This window comes from Podarcis pityusensis, assembly GCF_964106645.2.
Source record: "Podarcis pityusensis genome assembly, chromosome: 10".
Taxonomy (NCBI): Eukaryota; Metazoa; Chordata; class Lepidosauria; order Squamata; family Lacertidae; genus Podarcis; species Podarcis pityusensis.
This window is the reverse complement of record NC_138035.1, coordinates 57,407,277-57,433,805: the sequence shown is the minus strand read 5'-3', so window position 1 is coordinate 57,433,805 and position 26,529 is coordinate 57,407,277. Positions and strand designations below refer to the sequence as shown.

The 26,529-nt window shown below is 43.7% G+C and overlaps 1 protein-coding gene across 3 annotated transcripts in view; it reads left to right on the top strand.

Annotated features, from left to right (window-relative positions):
* Nucleotides 1-3,934: 3,934 nt before the first annotated feature.
* Nucleotides 3,935-26,529, top strand: part of TSPAN12 (tetraspanin 12) — an 85,127-nt gene continuing 62,532 nt past the window's right edge. The window contains exons 1-3 of one of the 3 annotated variants that reach the window (XM_081023836.1): nucleotides 4,783-5,238; nucleotides 5,373-5,527; nucleotides 24,967-25,111. In XM_081023836.1, coding sequence (XP_080879962.1) covers nucleotides 24,983-25,111 — 129 coding nt within the window. In that variant the 5' untranslated portion in view covers nucleotides 4,783-5,238; nucleotides 5,373-5,527; nucleotides 24,967-24,982. Of the gene's footprint in view, nucleotides 4,170-4,782; nucleotides 5,239-5,372; nucleotides 5,528-6,558; nucleotides 6,580-24,966; nucleotides 25,112-26,529 lie in introns of those variants that run through there. The other 2 variants (XM_081023837.1, XM_081023838.1) reach the window with 2 other exon arrangements.

The following is a 26,529-nucleotide window of genomic DNA, read 5'->3' as shown; positions in this document are numbered from 1 at the left end:
CAGTGAAGTTTGCCTCCGGGTAAGCAGCACCGAAGTGACCTCTCTGGGGCGCAAGCCTGGGCAGTTTGTATGGAGGTCCTAGGCTGCCCCGATGACAAGATGACTCTCAGTCTCACTGATGTGGTCCAAAGGAAAATAGAGCTGTTATGTACTAAGCTTGGATCCTAGAACAATAGGCAAGTAGGATCCTAGAAGCAACAGCTGATTGGATTTCAGGAAAAGACCAATCAGGCTCCAGGAGGGAAGCAGAATCAGCCAATCAGATGAGACTCATTGTGTAAATAATGTATATAAAAGCCTGAGGTTTGGGGGACAAGTCAATCACTGTTTTACAAGCTGCAATAAAGAGCATGAAATCACTACAGGACTCCGAGTATATTTCAAGAGCGATACCTTTGGCACCAGCTTGGCTGTAAGAGTTGCCGGAAGGAGGCGTATAATACTCATATTGGACTATAAACACTCTGCTGTGAAGTGCCATGCCAACATAGAAGTTCCATAAGAATAACCAAAAGGTCCTGGGTTGACCCCCTTCTCAGCCTCACTGATGTGGTCCAACCACCTTAGAACTCCACTCCAGATTTGTGGAGGGTTTATTCATTTATAAGTGGAAACCCCCCTTTTAAAAGTACATATTTTCCTCCGGCGTGTTTTCGGCTTGTTTCCAAACAGAGCATAATTGAAAAGGACTTTCAGAATTTTCAGAATGGCTAACACTTCCGGTTACACTACATTGCTTTACTTCCATGGGAACGTTCTCCCTGATTCTTTTCCATTTTCAGTGTCATGGAAATTTCACGGAAGTTGACAGTCCAGCAGAAAGAAGCGCTCCTCGGGGACTGTTCATTAAGGCTGCAGAGCCTGCCAAACACTCATATGTCAAGGCTGCCTTCTTGCCAGAAGTGCTTGCTCATGCTTTATGTCCAATGCATGCTCCGCAATCCATCACTTAAACGAGGGAGAAATAATAGAACGATCACGAAGCACATTCACACCTCTTTTAGACTGAGGCTCTGCACACACTCAGTGGGGCTTGCTTCTGAGTAGATGTAAAAGGTAAAATGCAAAGGACCCCTGGATGGTTAAAGGTGACTATGGGGTTGCGGCGCTCATCTCGCTTTCAGGCCGAGGGAGCCGGCCTTTGTCCACAGACAGATTTCTGGGTCATGTGGCCAGCATGACTAAACTGCTTCTGGCACAGCGGGACACCGTGACAAGTACCAGAGCGCATGGAAATGCCGTTTACCTTCCTGCTGCAGCCGTACCTATTTATCTACTTGCACTGGCGTGCTTTCGAACTGCTAGGTTGGCAGGAGCTGGGACAGAGCAATGGGAGCTCACCCCGTCATGTGGATTCGAACTGCCAGCCTTCTGATCGGCAAGCCCAAGAGGCTCAGTGGTTTAGACCACAGCGCCACCCTCTTATAGTATAGGATATAGAGGATTGTATATATAGTATAGGATTATATATAGTATAGAATATATAGGATTGCACTGTGTATGTGTATCCAAAGCTTCAGGATATTCAACATTAATGTTTAAATGCTCATGACCCTGCTTAAAAACATATACAAAATCAAATGTAGGATTTCAATGCCATCAAGGTGGTTTCAAAAAGATCCCTTTTCGGGAAATACCGGAGCAAATGTGGCCCGACTGCACTGGCTGCCAATTAGGTTCCGGACTCAACTCAAAGTGCTGGTTTAATAATAATAATAATAATAATAATAATAATAATAATAATAGTTGTTGTTATTATTATTTTATTTCATTTATACCTTGCCCATCTGGCTGGGTCAGCCCAGCTACTCTGGGTAGCTTCCAACACATATAAAAATATAATAAGAACCCCAAACATTAAAAGCTTCCTGATACAGGGTTGTCTTCAGATGTCTTCTAAAAGCTATGTAGTCTTTGAACTATAAAGCCTTAAACAGCTCTGGGTTGTAATACCTCATGGATCGCCTCTCCCCATATGAACTGACCCAGACCCTGCAATCATCAGCTGAGGCCCTTCCTTGTGTGCCCCAGCCCCTCCATGAGAGGTCCAGAGGGTGGCAACACAAGAACGGGCCTTTTCTGTGGTGGCTCCATTTAAGGAATGCTTTCCCCAGGGAGGTTCTCCTGGTGCCTTCATTACATATCTTTAGGCATCAGGCAAAAATGTCCCTCTTCTCCAGCCTAATTAAACAACCTATGGCCTTTTAAACTGTGTGTGGGGGTATTGTTTTGTTTGCTATTATGTTATGTATTTTTGTGGTTTTATGTTATAAGCCACCCTGTGGTCCTAGGATGAAGAGTGGTATAGAAATTTAACAAATAATAAGAATGATAAAATAGATGGAGAAAGCCAAAGGAAGCTTGATCTCCTGTATTCTAGTTATTATAGCTTTGTTGATGCGAGAAGACATAAAACGAATATAAAGCTTTACTGCGTTATCAACTCTTTAGAATAAGCATAATAAAATCTTATTGCTGATCACGCACGCGGTAGAAGGCGGGGAATGGGCCTGAATCTGCAACCATTCCTCCCATCTGCATCATATTTGCACTGAATAGTATATGCATGCGTATGTGTCATGCATCAATTAGTATTTGCATGCAAGGTGTATAGGAAACTTAAGGTGCCTGCAGTGACAATTGCTTTATTGACAAATATACAAGCAGAGAGAAAGTGGAAGCAGAAGTCAGAAGGTATCCCAACAGGACAGCCATTCAGCATTTCTGATATCCTTCAAGCTAAGGGTGTTATCTTCTACCAGCTTTCTGGCCCTCTCTCTCCGAAACACTAGATCTGTATTGATCAGGAGACAATGACCTAACCCTTAACTGACCATATTGGACTTGTTATTCTGTTAGAAAGCAGAGCACTGTTTTAGAACAAGGATCTCTTCCAGGGCATTCTGCTGTTGCTCATCCTTTTGCTAATATATTTTCTCCCCAATCGAAGAGTTCATAACTTACTGAAAGAACCCCAAAGTGTGGGAAAATAAGAAAAGCTATTTATGGTGCATAATCCTTGCATGCTTAATTAAAATTAGCAAAACATTTTATGTATGCACACTACTGTACTGCATACTACTACAGAAGTGTTTTTGTGTTGTTGTTTTGTGTGTGTGTGTCAATTGAAAAATCACGTTTTGTTGGCGTTTTTGCAAGAAAAAAAAGCTCAACCTTGTAAGTGAACAACACAAGCAACGCTGACACCAAACTCTACATACATTAAACATAATAGAAACACCGCCACCCGACCCCACCCCCATCCATCTTCCCTCTCTCCACCCCTTCTTTTTTCTTTTTTCTTCTTCTTCTCCCCCAATGCCTCAACAAATGAAACGGATTTGTAAAAATGTTACATGAAAAAAAAAACACGAGGCACTACACTTCTGTAAAACAAGAAAATCCTTAATAAAATATTTTTTTAAAAAAAGGCTGCACAACCGAAAAAAGAGGCAAGGCATGTAAACCAAGATTTATTTATTTTTAAAACTTTTTTTTCAAAGAAAAGAAAGGCATTCATAATCCTATACATGTCCACTCAGTAGTGGACATGACCTCTGTCATTCCCTTCTCCTTGTGCCCTCCATCTTTCCCAAAATCAGGGTCTTTTCCAGGGAGTCTTCTCTTCTCATGAGGTGGCCAAAGTATTGGAGCCTCAGCTTCAGGATCTGTCCTCCCAGTGAGCACTCAGGGCTGATTTCCTTACCCAATATGTAGCAATGGAGATTTATGTTACTGCTTTATGAATGAATTTTGGGGTTTCTCCAAAAGAATCTCAACCATTTGGGGGGGGGGGTTTCCTAAGAAATACGGCATCGCATCACGCCCAGATCACCAGGGATGCCGCTCTCCTCGCCCCAGGAGCCGGCGGGGCAGCCGTGGTCTCTAAGACCCGACAGAAGCCCGGTCTTGCTGTTCCTGCCGAGCATGCGTGGCAAGCACTTGTGCAGCTGGCGGCTGCCTCTCGTGGAGCCACCGAGGGGAAAGGAGGTGGGAGTCCGAGCGATTGGGCGAGAGTTATTGCCTAAGCAGCCCTCCTTTACCTGGCGGGGTCTGGAGAGGCTTTAGAACGGAGCACTTTCTCTTTCTCCTTTTTGCACCTTGGATCAGCTCCGTCGGGATCAGCTGTGGGGGGAGATCGCGGAGCTGCAACCCACGCGGCGAGCGTGGTAAGTTCACCAACTTCTCCTCCTCCCCGGCGCAACTCCCAGCGTTGCCCCGCGATCCTTGGGCAGGCTGGGCAGCAGCAGGGGCATCTGGAGTCCATGCCCACCGTTGCTTGTCCCGGGAAGGAGTTCAGGGCATGGCATGGGATCGGGAGCTGGGAGGGTGGGAGGCGGAGGAGGAACCCGGTGGCTGCTCCCTGCGCCTTGCTCCAGCCGGATCCTTCGCCAGGCTTCCCTGTCATGGCTCGATCGCCCGTTTCTCTTGTTGCAACCCGCACCCCACTCCCCTAAAATATTTCAGGGCCTCCCCAAAGGCGCATTCAAATAGTGCGCCCCCCGTCTTGTGATCGATTATGCGCGGCGAGGCTTTCCTGGCCCCCCAATATTTTATTCAAGTTGGCACCCCTGTACCCCACTCTGACATCCTCGCCCTGTCAACCCAGCAGCAGTTCCAGGGCAGAAGCAATCGTCTACCCTGAATCCTAAAACAGGGAACGGCGTTTCCATTTGCAAAAAAACCAAATAAATGATTTTTAAAATTATTTTATTTTTTGGAAGAGGCGGACTCAAAGAGGGAAGGGTCTGCGCTCTCCAAGAACGCGCCCCCCTTCTCCGATCCTGAACTCCATTGCTATGAGTTGAGGTCTCCTTTCTCGCGTCCTGCCGTCGGTCCGCCATCGAGGTGGTTAATGAGTAATGAAAGGAGAAACTTCTTCCCACTCTGCCAAAGCGCCTTAACCGGAGCAATGATTCCGGGATGCGGGTGCGTGTGGGGAGAGAGAACGCGCGCCCTCGTGGCTTCAGTAAACAAGGGGGTTTCAGAAGGGTGCCACCCCGCGTGCGTCGTGTGAATGGAAGCCAAGGGCGAAAGGAGACCTCCCCTCCCAGGAAGCTTTGCATAGGGGCAGTGCAAAAAGCCAGCGCCTGCTGCTGCTGCTCCTCTCCCCCTCTCTGTCCCCTCTGACGCTCAAATGACACTTCAGTTGAAACGTATACAGCCTGCAGCAAAGAAAAGTTTGCAAAGTTGACTGCTGCAGCAAGAGAACTTTCCATCTCCGTCCTGCGGCGCCCGGTTGGTTTCACGCCCCTGGCTGGCTTTCTCCTTATACTGTCATCAGTGAAATGATTTTCCTTTTCCTTCCTCTCTTCCTGCCCCTCCCTTTCTCCCTCCCTTTTTTCCTTCTTTTTTTTTATTTTTTTTTTAAGATTGCTGAAATTTTCTGTGTCAGAGGTGCCTGTTCGTAAGAGGATGTAGGGATTCTGAGGATGGGGCTTTCCGCGGAGAGGCGCTCACAATGGCCAGAGAAGACTCCGTGAAATGTTTGCGGTGCCTGCTGTACGCCCTAAACCTGCTTTTCTGGGTGAGTTCCTCCTCCTGCTCAGATGAGAGGCTCCAGCATTTCCAGAGATTGCCCCCAAAGGGCAATTAGTTCACTGGGCTTACTCCTCTGTTTCTTCCTTCTTCTAGGGTAAAAAAGTTTCCCTTATGTATAGCACTTCGGCCCTGTGCATTAAGGAAAGATTAATAAATGAAGGCTGTGGGATAGCTATGGAAGTAATGTTAGGTTTCGTCTTGCATCTGAAAAGTTTGTTGTCAAGAGGAAAGTATGCAAATCTGCTCTTGCAGGGCATTTTCATGCCCTCCTTCCTATTTCCAGTGTTGCCAGTTAGCCATATTGCTCATCAACAAATTGCATTCTATTCAAATAATTTATAACCTACCTTTTAGGGTGAGGCAGTTTACAAATTAAAAGAATCTCCCACAATAATGGAATAATAATCACTATTTAAATTAGAATTAGGAGCAGCTAACACTTCTTTTTTTATACTGCCCGTTAGCCAAATGCAGACTAGAATAAAGGCTTCTTCAGAGTTGTCTTAAAAACCAGTAGCGATACAGCCCTGCAGATTTCCTTGGGGAAGGGGTTCCAAAGATGTGTGTGGCCACCCCTGAAAAGGCTCTGCTGACCTAGCCATGATGAATTTATGTTATAGAGCAGGAATAGGGAACCCGTGGCCCTCCTCAAGTCACATTGGTCCTGGCCAGCATGACCAATGGTCAAGGATCATGAGAGTTGTAGTTCAACAACATCTGGATGGCTGCAGGATCCCTACTCTTTGACAGGGACTGCTCATTCATCAGAAGAAAAGTGGAACTGGGCTCCAAAAACCTGACAGCCTGACATCATGGGCAAATGTGTTCTTTAGGGTGGGTGCATATGTTAGAAGGTGCATGCAGGTTTTCCATCGCTGTGTTTTCCTAGTAGCACAACTGATTTTATGCAAATAGAATCTGGACTACAGGGTGTGGCATTTGCACCCTTAGGCAGCTGCTGAGTGCGTAGAATCCCGACAGGGGCCCACAGGTGCTGGTACCTGCTCTGAGCTCCCTCCTCTAGGTGGCTGCTGCCCTGTACGTAAATCCATGGCCAAGATTGGCTTCCCCAACACAAGAATCTCTGCAGAGAGGATACTTAAATTGAGAGTGCATAAATAAAAGTATTACTTGTGTACTGCTCCATATGAAACTGAGTGAGAATGTACCACTGGACAAGTAACCGTAGTTCGAGGATGTTCTTGTATTTATATGAAAACAATAAAAATTATTGGGGGGGGGGAAAGGGGCACCAATTTAGGACGAAACCACCAGATTACATGTTGCTGGTGCCCCCTTCAAACCTGCCTGGCACGATCTTTGGGGCTGACATAGGCTTTGCATTCAGATTTGATGCTTTTTCTGAAATGATTTTTAGTGTTGTGTGTTAAAACAGGGTATTTTCTTCATTAGTACACCAGCTAGTAATTATTTTATATAATGGGTTGATAAAGCTGCATTGCCGTCTTACCTGTTGTCACCCAGATCTGGTCTTGTGAAGTTCAGGTGCTTGCCTCGTGTCGTACTATGTTTTGGTTGTTTTATCCATCCACCACGATTTCCGTCTTCCTCGAGGTTTCTTGCCCTTTGTTTGAGAATTCATCTAGCCCCGTATTCTCATTCGTATGTAGTTCTTTATTTCTCCCATTCGAGTATATGACAAGCACTCAGTTATTTGGTAGAAAGAAAAGGGAGACTTTTTGGGACATCTCTGGGATAGGAGCTTTGTCCCCTTCACTCTGGGCTGGTTAATCAAAGCCATTCAGAATCAAGTTTGTTCCTCTCTATATAACCCCTCCAAGATTTGTTTCCTAGGCCCCATCTGCAGTATACCTTTAAAGCAGGGGTTGGCAACCTAAGGTCCATCGGCCACATGCGGCCCATGGGGGTCATTTAACCGGCCCATGGATCCCCGCCGCCTACTGTGACGCTGGCCGGCTTCCCATTGGCTGCAGGAAGCTCCTGCAGCCAATGGGAAGCTGCGCACGCCTTCTCCGCACCGGAAGGGGCGCTGAAAATAGTGTTTGCGCACGCGCGCACACACACACACACACACTCTGGCCCACCACAGTGTCTGTGGGACTGTGAACTGGCCCAAGCCACAAAAACTTTGCTGACCCCTGCTTTAAAGCGTATCATATCATTTTAAACAGTCCCAAAGAATCTTGGGAACTGTACTTTAGCATTGATCTGAGGGATTATGTTGGCAGCTTGAATGTGCTTTCAGATTTGGGTGTTTTTTTAAAACAGATTTTATTAAAGTTTGAAACAGAACACAAACGTTATTTTGTCAAATTTCCAGTATCTTTTTTATCAGAGATTAAAAAAACCCAACCTAAATAACAACACAAACCGAAAAGAGAAAAGGAGAACTTCTGATTCTTTATCTGTCAGCTATATATAGAAAATTGTTGAAGGCATCCAGTCCAAGATAACACCCCACAATTCTAATTTCTATAAACCAATCTTTTCTTAAATCCTCAAACCCAGGTATCAAGTTCATTTTCTTTTTCCCGCGAAAAGTCTGTAAGGAGTTTCCAATCTTCAGTAAACAAGAGCCTACCTTATCTTTGGAGGCCCAAGCAACACCCAGGGTTTCAAATACCTTTTTCCTACTTTGGTGCTCCACTTTTTATATAGATGCGATCTTGCCTCTCTTAACCCATGCTCTTTTCACGGTAAGGTTAGATTACTACAATGTGTTGAGGCTTCTTGGGAAAAGCACTGGTCCCATATGCAGTGGTCAGATTGCGAAGAGGGTAGTCCTGCATTGAAAATAATTGTACTCATCTTGCAAAGTCTACCCTGGCTTCTAGTATGTTTTCAGGGGCGAAACGGAATGCTGCTTCGAGCTATAAACTCCAAATGGGGGAATCCAAAAGTTCATGGCCTCCCTTGCAAAGTTCCCATTTGCTTAAATCTGCATTGTAAGTCTGTTACCTTTTGAGGTGAGCGGGGTGTGGGCTTCAGAGAGGGTCTTTTCTACGTCCCGCCACTTAAATACCTCCACAGCTGGTGTTGAGGTGCCGGGTAAATAACAACAACAATTTATTTTATTATTTTTACCCCGCCCATCTGGCTGGGTTTCCCCAACCACTCTGGGCGGCTCCCAACTGAATATTAAAAATGCGACAAAACATCAAACATTAAAAAATTCCCTAAACAGGGCTGCCTTCAGATGTCTTTTAAAAGTAGGATACTTGTTTATTTCCTTGAAATCTGATGGAAGGGCGTTCCACAGGGCGGGCGCCACTACCGAGAAGGCCCTCTGCCTGGTTCCCTGTAACCTCATTTTTCACCGTGAGGGAACCGCCAGAAGGCCCTCGGAGCTGGATCTCAGTGTCTGGGCTGAACAATGAGGGTGGAGACACTCCTTAAGGTATACTGGGCCGAGGCCGTTTAGGGATGATTTCTAGACTTAGTTTGCATGTAATTTTAATCCAAACCATGGCTTAGTTTTGAAGAAACGAGTGTGCTGCCTGTCAGTGAGAAGTCAGTACCGTCCCTTTGCTCCCCCTCTGATGTTGCTGCCGGCACTATGCTCTGAGCTAAGCCATGGTTTGGCTTTGCGGTGTATTGCTTTGGGATTTTTTTCTTAAAAATATAAAGTGCTATAGAAAAATGGGGAAAGTAATTATAATGTCTGAACTGCGAGCTCATGGTTTCTCCCTCTCTGACAAAACATAGGCTTAGCTAAGATTTCTTCTATGACTTACCGCTCATGGTTTGTTTGGGGGAGATAGACCATGAACTGGGGTTTGGGTGCAGCACTATGTTGAACTATGGTTTGGTTCCCAGCAGTGCGGCAGCAGCAACAGCAGGATCAGAGGATGATCAGAAACAACCACATGAAGCGACTAAGCCACGGTTTGTCTCAGTCTTACAAGTGACTCAGGCCTTAGATTGCTCTGCTTTAGAGATTCCCTTCTTTAGTTTCTTCTCCTTATTACGCTGGAACGAATGGTCGTTTTATTGCTCTACGTGCAGTCTCTTGGAGAATCAAGACTTAAATGAGGTTAATAAATAAAATAAATTCACTGTTGTAAAAAGATCTCTCCTCCAGACTGATTGCGGAAAATGTAAGAAAGCTTAGTTAAATAATAAATGGATTTTGAAAAGTACCACGGTTTTTGTTTCTAACTGTGTGCAAAGATGGGCAGCTGGGGCAATCTATTTAATGACTATATTAATGTCACTAATGAGCTGCTGTAGTTATTTGCTGAAGTGGGCAATTGCCGTTGCAATGATTTTAAATGGCAAGGGCTGCAAAACACTTCGCCAGTGTACTACAAACCATTCTGTGGTTCTTCTGTGGTAACAATGTCTTTATGGACTAGACACTCCTCAAAGTCCCTTCCAATTTAATTCTATGATTCTACAAATTTAACACAAGAGAAGTTCCAGTTATGTGTATCTTCTGAGTAGCACTTGTGACGATAGTTTAACTGATGTTACAGGACTCAAAAGCGACGCGATCTCTGCACAGTGTTCCCAGAGAATAATCTTTTACTTTTAAAAAAAAAAAATAAACAATCCAAAACATGTTGTGTGGCATTCTGCATGCGCTCATGAGCTTTTCAGCTCTCCTCTTTGGGCTTGGCTTCTGAAGGCTACCCTAAAAGGCTAGCAACTCAGTCTTGGCAAAGCATACTACGAGGCACAATGATCTCTTGCCAGGAAGAAAAATGGGTCGTCTACCCACGTAGGCGTAGAATTGGCTGGTATTCCTGCCCAAGCTCTTCTTGAATCCTGGCCGCCACTTCAGCCTTTGATGGCTCTAACCGCCGCAGAGACTTTTCAACTCTTGAGATGTCCAAGCCTGAATCCTTCCAAGTTATTTCAAAGTCATTTTCTGCTACCGTCGAGCAAACTTCCCTTCCAAATGCTGCTGCCAGATTTCCTAACTATGGCTGTAGGGCATGTGTGTCCTTGGTGTGTTCAGCTGCCATGCCAGTCAAGTGTGCGTTGATTAAGGTCCTTCGGTGCCCCTGGAGCAAGAAAACAGACATGGCGCTGCTGTCCTCACTACACTTTCCTAGAAGTAAGGCATTCCCTTGGAAATGCTTCTGAGTAAATGTTTTTGAGATTGGGCCCCACGATTCAAGATGCAAGGACGGTCGTGGCGCCTTTATATTTTCACAGATTTGTTGTCTTACGCTCCATGTCAGCTGTGGACCAAAGGGCATCTTGTAATCTGACAGCTGAGGCTGCTGTAGCACAATGAGATGATTTCTTTCTCTCCTCCAGAGGTTCAGAAGAACTGGCCTTTGAGCATTATTTCTTCGCGGCATCTTCGGAAAGATTGGCAGATGGGCGTGTAGAACATAGAAAAAAGGCCGCAGTGTTGTGTACTTGCTGAAATGGTTTTAATTCCAGTGTGTGGTTAGGGGTCCTGAACCTTTTCAGGCTCACGGGCACATTTGGAACTTAGAAAAGGTGGCGCTGATTGGCGTTGAGTAGCGATTACTTAGGTGTGATTACTCAGGTGTGCCCTGTCAGTCTTAAAGGGATGTGGGTGGCGCTGTGGTCTAAATCACTGAGCCTCTTGGGCTTGCTGATCAGAAGGTCGGTGGTTCGAATCCCCATGACAGAGTGAGTCCTGTTGCTCTGTCCCAGCTCCTGCCAACCTAGCAGTTCAAAAGCAAACCAGTGCAAGTAGATAACGATGTGGCAGGAAGAAAAATGGCGTTTCCATGCGCTCTGGCTTATGTCACGGTGTCCGGTTGCACCAGAAGTGGTTTAGTCATGCTGACCACGTGACCCAGAAAGCTGTCTGCAGACAAACGCCAGCTCCCTCGACCTGAAAGCGAGATGAGCATCGCAACCCCATAATTGCCTTTGACTGGACTTAACCGTCCAGGGGTCCTTTACCTTTTACAGTGGTACTTCGGTTTAAAAACAGCCCTGTTTACAAATGATTCGGTTTATGAACTCTGCAAAACTGGAAGTAGTGTCCTGGTTTGCGAACTTTACCTCAGTCTAAGAACGGAATCCGAACGGTGGAAGGGCACCGGCGGTGGGAGGCCTCATTAGGGAAAGCACGCCTCGGTTTAAGAACGGTTTCGGTTTAAGAATGGAATTCCGAAACGGATTAAGTTCGTAAACCGAGGTACCACTGTACTTAGGTGTGATTACTCAGGTGGGCACTGTGAGTCTTAAAGGGCAATACCAACAATCCTATCCTGCAACGGCTAACCCACTGTTCTTGTTGCATAACATATACAATACAAAAATATTCCCCCACAAAATTCAGTGGTCAAACCCATAGAGATTGATTGATTGGTTTTGTCACAAGTATTGGAGAGGAGCGCTAGATTTCTTGGATAGACCTCTATTGCCATTTTTGCAGTTCCAACGGAATCCGATGGGTTTAATGTGGCTTATTCCTGTATTCCTGTGCAAAGGATTCCAACAGAATTAGCTCAGCAGGAGTCAATCATTGAACACAAGGACTTACTACGTAAGTACTTAATCCGTAGTTAACATTTGGCTGCAAACAAGGACTCAAAACCACATTGCCATTTTTTGTTTGTTTGCGTGGTGTCAACTTTTCGTGATCCCAGGACAGGTTACAAAACAAAATAAAACTTCAATATAAAATATACAAACATTAAACTTGAAGAGCTATATGGCCTGCCAGGGGAGAGCTTAATTTGGCAAGCGAACGCATGCTTTCACCAAGTAACTGTTTGCTTTGAGGGCAATTACCTGGGGTCTTAACCAGGTTAAGGCAGCAAAACGCAGCGCTAAACTATGTTTAAGCATTCGAAATATTTCGACTGCGTCAGACCAACACGGCTACGTACCTGAATCTATGTTTAAGCATTGTTTGCACTGGATCATACTGTAAGGATTGGTAGATGATAGTTCTGCTGATTTTATTCTATTTTGTACGTTGTATACCACTTTGATATATCTTATGAAAGAGCGGTTTGAATGCAGGTATTTCAGTAAAGAAAGAAAGAAAATAAACCCCTTTTAGAATACTACCACCAACTCTCATCAGTATAGAGAGTTTCTCTGTCTCTGACTTAAGATTGTTGGTGAGAAATTTGTCTTCTTTCAGAAATCAACAGCTATCTAATCTGGACAGGCCTAAACTTGGTGTTTCTAAAAGGCCCCTGTTGCTTTATTGTTTTTCACAGACTTGTTACAGCAGGTTCTTGGAAGGTAGTTGCTTTTAAGGTACATTATCTATTACTTGAAGTAAAGTACCACCGAAGAGACCTTTTGGTTTCCGATCACCCGAAGCCTGCAATACATAGTGTTTACTGCAGCAGGGAAAACGAGCAATTCTCAAATTTTAAGTAAAATTACTTTTTTTGTAAATAATTTTTATTCATTTTCTAATTTAAAAAATCCATTCATATTAAAAACAAATCAAACCAAATGTTTCCACATTCAAAAACAAAAAACAATGCAGCCAATTATAGTCCGAATGAATTAATTTCAACGGGACTTCCCATGTTCTGGATTTCAAGAGCTAATATCCATCCTTTATTTTCTGCTGATATTGATCCTCTCCTCAGTCGGTTGTCGGTATAACTCTCTATCTTGTTTTATTTTACCATTCCTTATTTATAATCACATGTGGCGCTGTGGGTAAAACCTCAGCGCCTAGGACTTGCCGATCGCATGGTCGGCGGTTCGAATCCCCGCGGCGGGGTGCGCTCCCGTCATTCCGTCCCAGCGCCTGCCAACCTAGCAGTTCGAAAGCACCCCCGGGTGCAAGTAGATAAATAGGGACCGCTTACCAGCGGGAAGGTAAACGGTGTTCCGTGTGCTGTGCTGGCTCGCCAGATGCAGCTTGTCACGCTGGCCACGTGACCCAGAAGTGTCTGCGGACAGCGCTGGCTCCCGGCCTATAGAGTGAGATGAGTGCACAACCCTAGAGTCTGGCAAGACTGGCCCGTACGGGCAGGGGTACCTTTACCTTTACCTTTAGGGGGCAATTTTTCCAATATAACTACTTTCAAGGTGCTGAAGTGGACATTGTGCCAGGCTTTGTGGGCAATGCATTCAATTTTTATCTTAAGAAGTACACAGAGAGTCACCGAAAATAGGCTCTCTGCATTCACGTTGTACTTTGTCATCCCTGTGAGCGATGCATGCGAGGTCAGAAGCTGTGTGGAAACATAAAGGTAAAGGTACCCCTGCCCGTACAGGCCAGTCGTGTCCAACTGTAGGGTTGTGCGCCCATCTCACTTAAGAGGCCGGGGGCCAGCGCTGTCCGCAGGCACTTCCGGGTCACGTGGCCAGCGTGACGAAGCTGCTCTGGCGAGCCGGCACCAGCGCAGCACAAGGAAACGCCGTTTACCTTCCCGCTATAAAGCGGTACCTATTTATCTACTTGCACTTAAGGGTGCTTTCGAACTGCTAGGTGGGCAGGAGCTGGGACTGAAAGACGGGAGCTCACCCCGCCGCGGGGATTCGAACCGCCGACCATGCGATCGGCAAGTCCTAGGCACTGAGGTTTTACCCACAGCGCCATCCGCGTCCCTGTGTGGAAACATAAACAGATTTAAATCCTTTCAGGTAATGCGGAAGCTACAGGGTACGTACAGGAATCAGGTATAAAAGTGAGCCGAGTCATATAATGATATATCATACCCTCCAACATTTCTCCGATGAAAATAGGGGTGTCCTATTCCATAAAGTTTATTATTATTATTATTATTCATACCCTCCAACATTTCTCCGATGAAAATAGGGGCATCCTATTCCATAAAGGTTATTATTATTATTATTATTATTATTATTACCCCACCCATCTGACTGGGCTCCCGCACCACTCCAGGCGGTTTCCAAAATATATAAAAACATAATAAAACATTAAACATTTCCCTATACCAGGCTGCCTTCAGATGTATTTTAAAGGTTGGCTTGGGTGTGTGTGACATAATTCCATACCCTCCAACATTTCTCTGATGAAAATAGGGACATCCTAAGGAAAAGCGGGACATTCCGGGATCAAATCAGAAACCGGGACGGCTTTTGTAAATTTAGGACCGTCTCTAGAAAACAGGGACATTTGGAAGGCCTGGTATATGTGGACTTAATAACAGGTGGATTTGTAGAGGACAGCAATAACAGAAGATTATGGTTAACTTTATTAATTTGTTTATTGAATTTATGTGCCTTCATCTGAGAATCACAGGGCGATTTACAATATAAAAACTCAAAAATGCATAACGTAACAGCAAACAAAAACAGTAACCCCCACCCAGTATTTTATTTATTACACGGTATGTTATTTATTAAGGCATGTGATGTCAAGCTCAGAATGTCCTGTCATATCCTAGTCTGTCCAAAGGTAGGAGTGAATCACATGGCATGGAGTTCTTCAATTAATGATTTTTGCGGTTGGAAATTTCAGTGTTCGGAACTGCCTGGTAGTCGGAGACAGGATGGGCCCTATAGCTGAACTAGCGTTTTTGTTTTCTTCGGAGGATGTTCTGTCTTTCCTGAAGGGAAGGACAATCATCCTTTCAGGAAAAGTCTCAGCATTATTTAATGGCATTTGCCCTGGAAAACAGGCAAGCACTCTTTCGGGAGAAAATTTAAATGGGAGTTAGACTATCCCAGAATTTGTCATTTGGACAATGAAGCAGATTCTGCAATAATTCACCAGTAACAGACATTTCAGAAGCCATGACACTATCCATGACACTATCTTCTGGGTCAAAACTTTTCTGTTTGCCTGGGTATAGAATGATAGAGTTGGAAGGGACCCAGGGGTCATCTAGTCCAACCCCCCACAATGCAGGAATCTCAGCATCCATGACAGATGGCCATCCAACCTCTTGTTTAAAAACCTCCAAGGAAGGAGAGTCCACCACCTCTTGTGGGAGTCCAGTCCACTGCCAAACAGCTCTTACTGTCAGAGAGCTTTTCCAAACGTTTAGTCGGAATCTCCTTTCTTGAAACTTGAAGCCACTGGTTCAAATCCTACCCTCCAGAGCAGATTTTAAGCTGGCTACTTTCTCCTGCTGTGCGCTTACTGCCTTTTGAAGCCGTTTTTATGACGGTATTTTATTGTTGTTTGGCCAGTCACCACCCTGCTACCTTTTGACGAAGGGCAGCTTATAAACAGCTTAATAAAATAAAAGAGCTTCATACTTTAAAAGCTTGGCACTGAGGTAAAAACGGCAGAAGAGGGAGGACTAGTTAGCATGTGAGGGCATTGAGAGAGGTCAGAGAAGAGGCCGTGCCTTGGTACATCAAAGGGATCCTTTAAATTTACTTTTAGAGCTCGAGGGGCAAGTAATGTTCTTTGGACATGCTTTCTGAGATGGTGTTATCCAGGAGAAATTGACCAACCTAAAATTAGACTGGAACCGGGTACAGACAAACGCTGCAAGATGACTGTCACTGGAGGCAAAATACTTCTTTGCCTTGAAAAGCTTGGTGTATATTTTTAAATAAATGAAATATGGAGTGTCTCGTTCTGATGAAATTTGGAGGAGGCTTTGTCCATGAATCCTAGTTACAGGTAGGTAGCTGTGTTGGTCTGCCGCAGTCGAAAAATTTTTTAAAAAATCCTTCCAGTAGCACCTTAGAGACCAACTAAGTTTGTTATAGGTATGGGCTTTCGTGTACATGGTATCTGAAGAAGTGTGCATGTACACAAAAGCTCATACCAATAACAAACTTAGTTGGTCTCTAAGGTGCTACTGGAAGGAATTTTTTTATTTTGTTTCCATGAATCCTGTGTGCATTGTGACATTTAAAAAGAAAAATTGGGTGGGCAACAGCTCCCACCTTCTGGTTGTGTTCTGCAGCCTCACATACAAAACCAGATTGTTTTGCAGCCGCCCGCAAATGAAGCAGATGTTCAGATGCAAAGCTGCTACCATTTGGCAGGCTTCAGTCCTTATGACCCCTGTGCATTTGTGACTGTGTAGCTTCTGCGGTATAATGTGTTCAGTTTGCCAGTGACATACTATTGCTGAAGAGCAGCATCAGGCTGTTTCATATCCAAAATCAGCCAGAAGAATTACGCAGGATTTGGAGAGTTTGGAAATATCAACACAATCGACAGCATCCAGCACTCCTGCTTGAGCCAAGTCTGGCTTAATTCGAATAGATAGTTCCACTGGGAATAAAGATTCTGAGCCAGACACGACCTCTATCAAAGTTTGAAAAACCCACTGCTCCTTTGGGTATATTCCTGTGAAAACCATAGCATTTTGTACAACATGAGATAAAGAAACACAATTTCCAGTCTTAGCCTTTGATGTCTTCTGATGGAGAAGCCTTCTGTATCGGACTTCACTTTCTGACACTTAAGTTTGGTTCAGATGTAATGGAAAATCTGGCAAAACCCCCACTATATTAATCCTCTCTCCTGTCCTCTTTTCCTAGTGTGATGGAACATTTCTGCTAACCAGAGTTCCCTGTGATGTCCAGACGTGGGGAACTTTGGTTTGCTTAAATTATAGTTGGTGAGATCAAGCTGGGTTAAACTCTGGTTTCAGATCCTGGCTAGTTGACAAACCATTGCTGTTGTTGTTTAGTCATGTCTGACTCTTCATGACCCCATGGGCCAGAGCATGCCAGCTTTAAACAAACCATAGTGTCCCAAATTTTGGACACCGCAGGGCTCTGTGGGTAGTTTAAAATGGAATGCTTCTTTGCTTCATAAGGGACCTGTCTGTATATGTGAGAACCTGAGACTCAATTGTTGTTTAGTCGTTTAGTCGTGTCCGACTCTTTGTGACCCCATGGACCAGAGCACGCCAGGCACTCCTGTCTTCCACTGCCTCCCGCAGTTTGGTCAAACTCATGCTGGTAGCTTCGAGAACACCATCCAACCATCTCGTCCTCTGTCGTCCCCTTCTCCTTGTGCCCTCCATCTTTCCCAACATCAGGGTCTTTTCCAGGGAATCTTCTCTTCTTATGAGGTGGCCAAAGTATTGGAGCCTCAGCTTCAGGATCTGTCCTTCCAGTGAGCACTCGGGGCTGATTTCCTTCAGAATGGATAGGTTTGATCTTGTTGCAGTCCGCAGGATTCTCAAGAGTCTCCTCCAGCATCATAATTCAAATGCATCAATTCTTCTGAGGCTCAATACAGTATAGTGTTTTAGCAGAAACCCTGGTTTCCTGTTCCATGTGAACTAAAATTTAAATGGAACCAGTTTCCCACCTCATTCCTAGTTTATACCAGGTTTGCAGTAATACAGGTGACTAAGCTGCCATGTGTCAGAAAGCATTACTAAGCGGTAAGCTGGTATCTGTCTTGGCCACCCCAGACAAGCTGGCTAGCTAAGGCAAAACAGCACTCTTGTTGGTTGTTTGGTCATCATTGGAATGGGTGCATTGCTGTGAACTGAAGTAGTTGTTTAGTAGTTAGTGCCATTCACTTTCGCCTTATCTTGCTGCTAAGGTATTTTGCCTGCTGTAAGTTGGAAGCAGAGTGTAATGAGAAAATGTGTACGGAAAAATATCCTGGGTCCCAGGGTATAGTCTGAGGTCACATGTAAGGCTATCACTTCACAAAAGCTAAGCAGATCTAGATCTGGGCATTGTCTGGATGGTAGACTCCTTGGGAACAACATGCAGGATATAACAGCAAGCAAGCAAGAAAAAATAAAAAATTGATGTAACTGTATTCTGCAGTTTGCTCCAGTGTCATGGCTAGCAATATATATTTTGTATGTTTTTCATTTAGGCTACAACATTTTAAAAAAATGTCTCCATTAAAGCACCAACTTTGTAAAGTATCTACTAGTTTTGGGGTTTTTTTAGGCATAAATACAATTAAGCAAATATCTGATTTAAAGTGAGGAAATGTAGCTTGAAAACGTAATGCTGGTCTGTGTGGCTTCATCACTTATTTTCAAGGCAATCACGGAGGCTGGCGTATCAAGCAAAAAATGTAAAGTAGCAATTTCATGGTGATGGCTATATAACATTCTGATGGTTTAAAATGAAACCAGAAGTGATTTGGCCAGTCGACTGTAACAAGCAGAAAATGTTGAATTGGTTACTGTTGTGTTTATAATATACCACAACTGATACCTACAGATAATTTTTGAATCTTAACATTATTGATATATTGGCATTTTAAGTCGCACATGATGCTGGTTTTTTTTTTTTTTTTTAATGGTCTTCCATGCTCTCTCAGAAACTTCAATATGGTTTGATTACCTTAGACTATCACCTTGATCTCAAACACTTTGCTGGAATGTAAATTCCATTTATTTCAGTAAAGCTTGCTTCAACATCCCTGAGTTTTATCTGGAAGCTCATAGCAAGTTTACACTTAAATAAGTTTCATAGAAATTAATGTGATTTGTGTAATGGGCACATTCCAGAGAAAGATAGGGCCACCTACATCCCATTAAGCAGGCTTACAGATGCAGTTAAATATAAGTGCTGACTATCAACACATTAGGGATGCGGGTGGCGCTGTGGGTTAAATCACAAGAGTCTAGGGCTTGCGATCAGAAGGTCGGCGGTTCGGATCCCCGCGACGGGGTGCACTCCCTTTGCTCGGTCCCTGCTCCTGCCAACCTAGCAGTTCGAAAGCACGTCAAAGTCAAGTAGATAAATAGGTACTGCTCCGGTGGGAAGGTAAATGGCGTTTCCGTGCGCTGCTCTGGTTTCGCCAGAAGCGGCTTAGTCATGCTGGCCACATGACCCGGAAGCTGTACGCCGGCTCCCTCGGCCAATAAAGCGAGATGAGCGCCGCAACCCCAGAGTCGGCCACAACTGGACCTAATGGTCAGGGGTCCCTTTATCAACACATTACATAGAAATATGTTCACTGGTTTTAGTAAAACTTGGTTCCACATAATGCCCACCATCCGGAGGTTGTCAGGATACAGAGGCCCATTGTTGGCTATGAAAGGAAAGCTCACACAGGCAAGGAATAATTTCCATTTTCAATAGCTCTGCTTCCACTTCCTATTCTCCTGCAGTTGATTGTGGTCGGCTGGTGCAGAAAGCTAGGTGTGTCCCACCAATGTAAATAGAATGGTGCAATCCTGCAGATGGCAACTCCTAAGTCCTGTTGTGTTCAGTGGGGTTTACTCCCAGGAAAATGTGTTCAGAGTTGCAGCCTTAAGCACTTAGCTGTGTTCTTTCTATTCCTTTTTTCTTGGTTTGTGTTTCTTTGGTTTTTCCTTTGTTTTTTCTCCCTTCTGTCTTTGTTCTCCTATAAGACTAAGTAGCTGTTTTATCTCAGTATATTATAAAAAGATAATGGGTAGGTATTTTTGTATATCTTTGAATAAGTATCAATATTTTTTTTTAAAAAGCACTTAGCTGTGCTCTTCGGTCCCTCCAATTTGATGGTAATTATACATGAGTGAGATGTTCAGCAAAATCACAGGGTGTAATTTTTTCCTTGCACTATATTGCCACTATATTGCAGCAGATCGCAGGTGCGGGTTTACATTCTAAAAAGAACAAAACAAATCTCTAATAGCGCACCAGATGCAAATGTTTCTACTTTAGCACACTTCCTTATGCACTAGGTTTCTGTGTGCGGGGTGTAATTTTTGTGCAGTGACTTTTTTAAAAAAAGGTAATTTCTTCAGCTCCAGTTTAAAATAGCACACCTCCAGGAAGATTCCGAAATGTAATTTGCCGAATTTGGGAATTAGTTTGGAGCATAAGACGAATGGATTTCAAAATTTTTGCTGAATTGCACTCATGGGATGTGGGCAGAAGTCCAGTATGTGCAGGGATTTCCTGTTCTCTTCTATGACAGGAAATATTCTTCCTATTATTGGGGGTTCCCTGTTGTGCATGAGGAGTTTTCCTCTGCTTGTAAAATAGGACATGAAAGGCCCAGTTTGTGAGGGAATTGTTTTTTCACTATCAGAGCTACTGAACCACAGGCAAAGAGTTTGGGATCCAGTACAAGCAATAGTTGGACTGAGGCTTCGATAATAGGGAGCAAATTTCAATTTGTAAGGCAGAGGGGCTTGTGATTCTGATTTATTGACCTACTTTGAGGGGAAATTCCTCGTTGTCAATGCACACATTACTTTTTGTGTAGGAGTTGGAGCTCTTCGTTTTGCTGAATGCCTGCTTTAATTTTGCATACTGAGAAGAAAGCAGAGAGTGCCTTCTGCATTTTTATCTTGTAAATTAACCCAACTCCTGTGTAATTGCGGAGTGTGTGGTTTGGGGACCCAGAGATACAGGCAAGACAGATTCGTCTGGAAATCTTCAACATTCAGTAGGAGGAAGTGTTGAGAAGAGCAAATTATATTAGAAGCACAGATGCTGTGTGGGCTGATGTGTTTTTTCCCTTGCAGTCAAAAGCCAAAAGTGCATATTGAATATATAATCCAGATGCCAGATGACTTCCACTTACCGTATTTTTCGCTCTATAACACGCACCCGACCATAACATGCACATAGTTTTTAGAGGAGGAAAACAAGAAAAAAAATATTCTAAACAAAACAGCGGATGTATGATTTTTGTGGTTCATGCTGTGGCCACAGACATGTGATCTGACGGTGAGTTTGGGGTAGCCAATGCAAAAATCCTGAGGATCCATGTGGATCCATGCTTTGTAACCACGTTTTTGCACCACTGCGGCCCCAGGCAACAGTGGGTGCGTGATTTTTTTGGTGCAAGCTGTAGCCATGGACATGCTATGTGCACTGATGGTGAATTTGGGGTGACCCAGTGCAAAAATCCTGAGGATCCATGTGGATCCGTGCTTTGTAACCATGTTTTAAGTGGGGAGGGAAGGAAAAGCACTCAAGGGACAAGGAACACGCGTGGGGTGGGTGGAGAAGGATGCTGTTAATAATGCAGAAGAGGGGTATAAGAGGAGAAGGCTCCTCTCCTCTCCTGCTTTGCTCCTTTAAAGCAAGCAGGCTCTCTGTCCCTCTCTCCTCCCCACTCAGTGGCTCTTCTCCCGCTTTGCTGTTTCAAAGCAAGCCACGGAGGAGGGAAGGAAGGGGAACCATGGATCCCCTGCTCACGACTGCAGCAGATCCCCCCGCCATCCTTAGGCATTCGCTCCATAACACGCGCAGACATTTCCCCTTACTTTCTAGGAGGAAAAAAGTGAGTGTTATGGTGCAAAAAATACGGTATATGTCATCTTCTGCTGGGTTGTAACCGATTTGTTTTTTCTCCTTCAGAGTGGGGGGGTATTACCCTGAACACTATTCCCACATTTGTGGTTCTGGCTCTGCATAACAAATACAGATAATATGCTGCTGAGCATGAATTTGCAGTGTCTCCAAAACTGACAGATTATTGCAGATGTTTCACAACTACTTCTCAAAATAAAAATTAAACACAGACCTTTCAAGTGTCCCTATTTTCCAGGGACAATTTTGGATTTACAGAAGCCATCCCGGTTTCTGATTTGATCCCGAAATGTCCTGCTTTTCCTTAGGATGTCCCCATTTTCACCAGAGAAATTATGGAGGGCATGGAATAGGTCACCCCTATTTTCATTGGAGAAATGTTGGCATGTCCCTGTCTTGGAGGGTATGTAAACACACTCATTTTGAGTGGTTTTGCAAATCATGGGAAAGATTTTAGAATGGGGTTTCCAGCCTTTGTCAACTTGGTGCCCTCTTGGATCAAATGCTAAAGAGAGCTACTGTGCTTTATCAGTCATAAAAGGTAAAGGGACCTCTGACCATTAGGTCCAGTCATGACCGACTCTGGGGTTGCGGCGCTCATCTCGCTTTATTGGCCGAGGGAGCCGGCGTACAACTTCCGGGTCATGTGGCCAGCATGACTAAGTCGCTTCTAGCGAACCAGAGCAGCGCACGGAAACGCCGTTTATCAGTCATAGAAGTCTCCTAAAAGACTTAACAGAAACTTAATTTACTTGTCCCAGAACTGGTAAACTGGAGAGGAATATTCTCGATTCATTGGAAAGATTTCTGCGAAGAATGTTGTATGCAATGTAGAAGAAACTTGTTTTAGAAACATTTTAAAATCATCTAGCTAGCAATATATTGACTCCAGTGTAGCCTAGAGAGCATTATTTTTATTTTTATTATTATTATTATTATTAGAGTTTATATAGCACCCTATACCCAGAGGTCTCAGGGTGGTTGACAGAAAAGATCACAACATATATAATCAGAGTAAAAACAAAAACCCAGTAACACCCTCACCCCCAAAAAGAGCCACATTTTAAAAGGGTATAGGATGCTGAATTTGTCACATTTCAGAGACAGCGTATGTGTTCATAGGGAATTGTCTCACGCCATTATTTTGTGAAATCCCATGTTGTTTCCTACCTGCCTGCTGCGCCAGCTCTCTGCTAAATTTCTGCCAAAATAAATGTTGGGAAGAAACCTCTCTATTCTGATAGTTATCCCTTCATAGTTCCAGAGGCCTTGTGTAATTAACACAACACTTGAAAGGGCCCCTCTTAGAAGTTAACTTCACCATTGGCTGACCCCAAATCTGTAAATTATATTAGATATCTGTCTACAGACTTGGTTGGACAAAGCGTGTTCTCCCTCATGGAGAGCACATGTTGCGGTGGGGGATGACGAGACAACTTATTGTTGCTAGGCAAAAGGTTTGGCCATCTTTTAAGCAGGGGCGGGCTGTTACTGGGGGAAGTTATATGTTGCCATTTAGTGATTGACAGCCCTATTTGTTAAATACATTGCACACAGCGATGAATTCCTCTTTTCGCTGCGTGCTTCGGATCACCCGCCCTCCCTTCCCTAATGTTAGGCTGTTTGCTTGACCTTGCTATGCCTGTCATGAGGTCGTCTGCTTTGGGGGCAGGGGCCTGGTAGGAATTTTGTCCATTTGGCTGATTGGCTGGTGCCATTTGGTTTTTGCCTACTGCGTAGCAAATCGTCACAACTTGTAAGGTTGCGGTTAGGCATTGGTTTTATGAATTGGTTGGTGGAGGGGTATGGATTTGGCTGTGCCTGTCCCTCCAAAATGCTGCTGCTGCAAGGGTTTTCCGTTAAAGGAACCCAGGGGCTCCCCATGCTTTTGTCCGAAACCCCCTGGCAAGGGGCTAGGGCCACGCAAGCCCCTGGGAGCATTGTGGGGAGAGGTGAGGCATGGTTCCCAGTCCCGTCTCTCTCCCCAGGTGACTTACCCCTGCTGACTTCTCGGGGGGTGCGAATGTCACAGCTGTCCCCGTGTGGGGTCAGTTAGTGCTACCAATGCCTAAGCAACCACTCATTGCTGTAATTTTAATAAAGTTGTTTCCACATGTGCTATGGGAAAGCTGTGCACATCAGTACAGATGTTTAGCTTAGTAACCTTTTAGTCTTAAGGTCAATAGACCAACTACCATCAATTGAAGAGCCAGGATTGAAAATGCTGAATTATGTTTTTCGTTCAGTTTCTTTTCTAAACTGCCTGTATCTGCTAATGCTCATGCCTCTCTGTATTTTCTAGAAAAAAAATGCTCTAAACTGGTATATTCTGCAAACTCATGAATATATCCACATACCCTGCCACTAATATTGCAAGCCTGTTCAAGTTTATTGATAGCCCACAGACCTTCATAATGCAAAAAGAAATATTTGAATCCATATGACGAGGAGAAAAGAAACTAAACTAAAAAAAAAGCAACTTAAAGTAGAGTGGAAAATATTTATTGAATATCTGGAGAATAATTTTACACAGCTCAAAATGCTGGCAGCGGTCAATAAATTCAACAGAGTAAATAATATTTGTTTGATGTAAAAGTGGAAAACTGATTTGAATGGTTATAGTAAAATATGCAGGAAACTGTGATATGTAATATGAACCATGGAAGGAGAAGGGAAGTCATTGGATATTTCAAAGTTTGTAAAATGTTTAATTTGATATGTAGAAAAATGAAAACTCAATAACTAAAAAAAACACAAGAAAGTCCATTGACACTATATTTTCATTGTTTAAAAAAATCAACAAAGATGAGGACAAATGTGATGAAGAGCAGTACAGAATTGTGATAACAGATTAGTTCATTAAAATCAATGCCCCCAAACAATTCTGTAACAGCAACACATCCAGAAAGTGTGCTTTTCAGCACAGTTATTCCTATGGCAGTCCTTACCTTGGACAAAAACAGATGAACTGATGACAGTTAAGCAGCTCTGTGGTAATGTCAGAGAGAAATGACATTTTAGTCATAGCGAAGGGATCAAACTGCTGCAGGTGAGCTAGTTCCCTTCATCTTATATAAGTGTGCAGCTACTACTTTTTTCATGCTGCTGCTTTAACCTCACTTTTCAAAAGCGGTGGAATAGTAAGATAATGCAGTCCCAACATGAAAAGCAATATGACTGGGGAAATTCCTGCTGCTCAATATGCTCGCAAATTGTATTGTGCAGAGAAGCATGCCACGAAAAATATTTTGCTAGAGCTTACCAAAATGCTGTTGGTTGGAGAAAAAAGGAAGAATGTTATCTCCTTTCTCTCTCTCTCTCTCTCTCTCTCTCTCTCTCTCTCTCTGTTTTGTTGAAAGAAAGGAAGCAGAAAGAAAGGATGGAAGGAAAAGGGGCGGGTCGGAGAGAGATTAATAGACTGGAGGCATTGCTAAGAAGAAGAAAAAGGAACTTTAGAAGGGGAATTTTAGAAAAGAGAAGAAGGGGATTCATGGAGCAAAGAAGACAGGTATACAATATGATTGTCACACACTTAGAATCATAGAATCATAGAGTTGGAAGAGACCACAAGGGCCATCGAGTCCAACCCCTGCCAAGCAGGAAACACCACTTGGGAGCCCACAAACAAGAAATACATCACTGGAAAAAGAGGATGGAAGAGAAAAACCAATCTGCATAAAGCATGTAGATTTATATGGATAGAGGCAAATTTTAGAAATAATTACCAAAATTTGCATACACTATATATCAATATAACATACCCTCCAACATTTCTCTGATGAAAATAGGGACTCCCTGTTCCATAATAATAATAATTATAATAATAATAATACCCCACCTATCTGTCTTGGTTACCCCAGCTGCTCTTGGCAGCTTCCAACATATATAATAAATGCAATAAAACATTAAACGTTAAAAAAACCTTCCCTGTACAGAGCTGCCTTCAGATGGCTCAGAGTCAAATACCCATTCAGTATTTATCTGATGAAAATAGGGACGTCCTACCATACCCTCCATATTTATCCAATGAAAATAGACATACTAAGGAAAAGCGGGATGGCTTTTGTAAGTTGGGAACTGTCCCTGGAAAATAGAGACCCACTTGGAGGGTCTCATATAATGGGTAAAACTGACAAGATGAGCTATGATTCTGCCAGGCGTGCCAACTCTGGGGGCCGAGGTGTCTTTAGCCCCCTCAATATTTGCTTGAAGGGGGCCCAGCCTCCCCATGTTGAGAGGAAGGAGCCCAGTGCAATGTTGCAGAAGGCTGCGCTGACTTGCATGATGTTGGGAGGTGTGTGTGATGTTGCCCCCCAATCTTGGGGGCAACCGGGAGCCTCTGGTGCCTGTTCAGCCTGTTTTGGGGTCACGAAGAGTCGGACATGACTAAATGACTAAACAACAACTGTTGATGGGCAGCTTCAAGAGCCCTGCTCTGCCTTCTTATGGTTCCTTATCTTTAAACTGGACTTGGTCCGGACATCCCTTCCCACAGAGGACACCTTCAGACAAGCAAGTATTAAATCAGTCAAAATTAATACTATCAACCAACTGTTAAGCAAAATACAAAAAAAAAAAGTACAAAATCACAGCCTGCGTAGAACCAATTATTAAGAGAAGAATGTAAAATCTGCATTTTAAATTTTTTAATCCTCATCCCTATATATATATATTTAAAAACACCCCACTTTCTAAGGCACCTAACAAATAATACAAAAGCCAAATAAAAGAAATAATAAAACAAAACTTTTTAAAATAACAACAACAACAACAAAAATCCATGCTGAAAGAATCACCACCAGAATGACTTTCTTCTATACTGTATAAAATTCTCCGCAGAAATATTTCTGAATTGAGAACATTCCTCTCTTAATTTATCAGTTTCGGAATAAGCGAATTAGATTCTGTAAAGCCATTTAGGAGGCT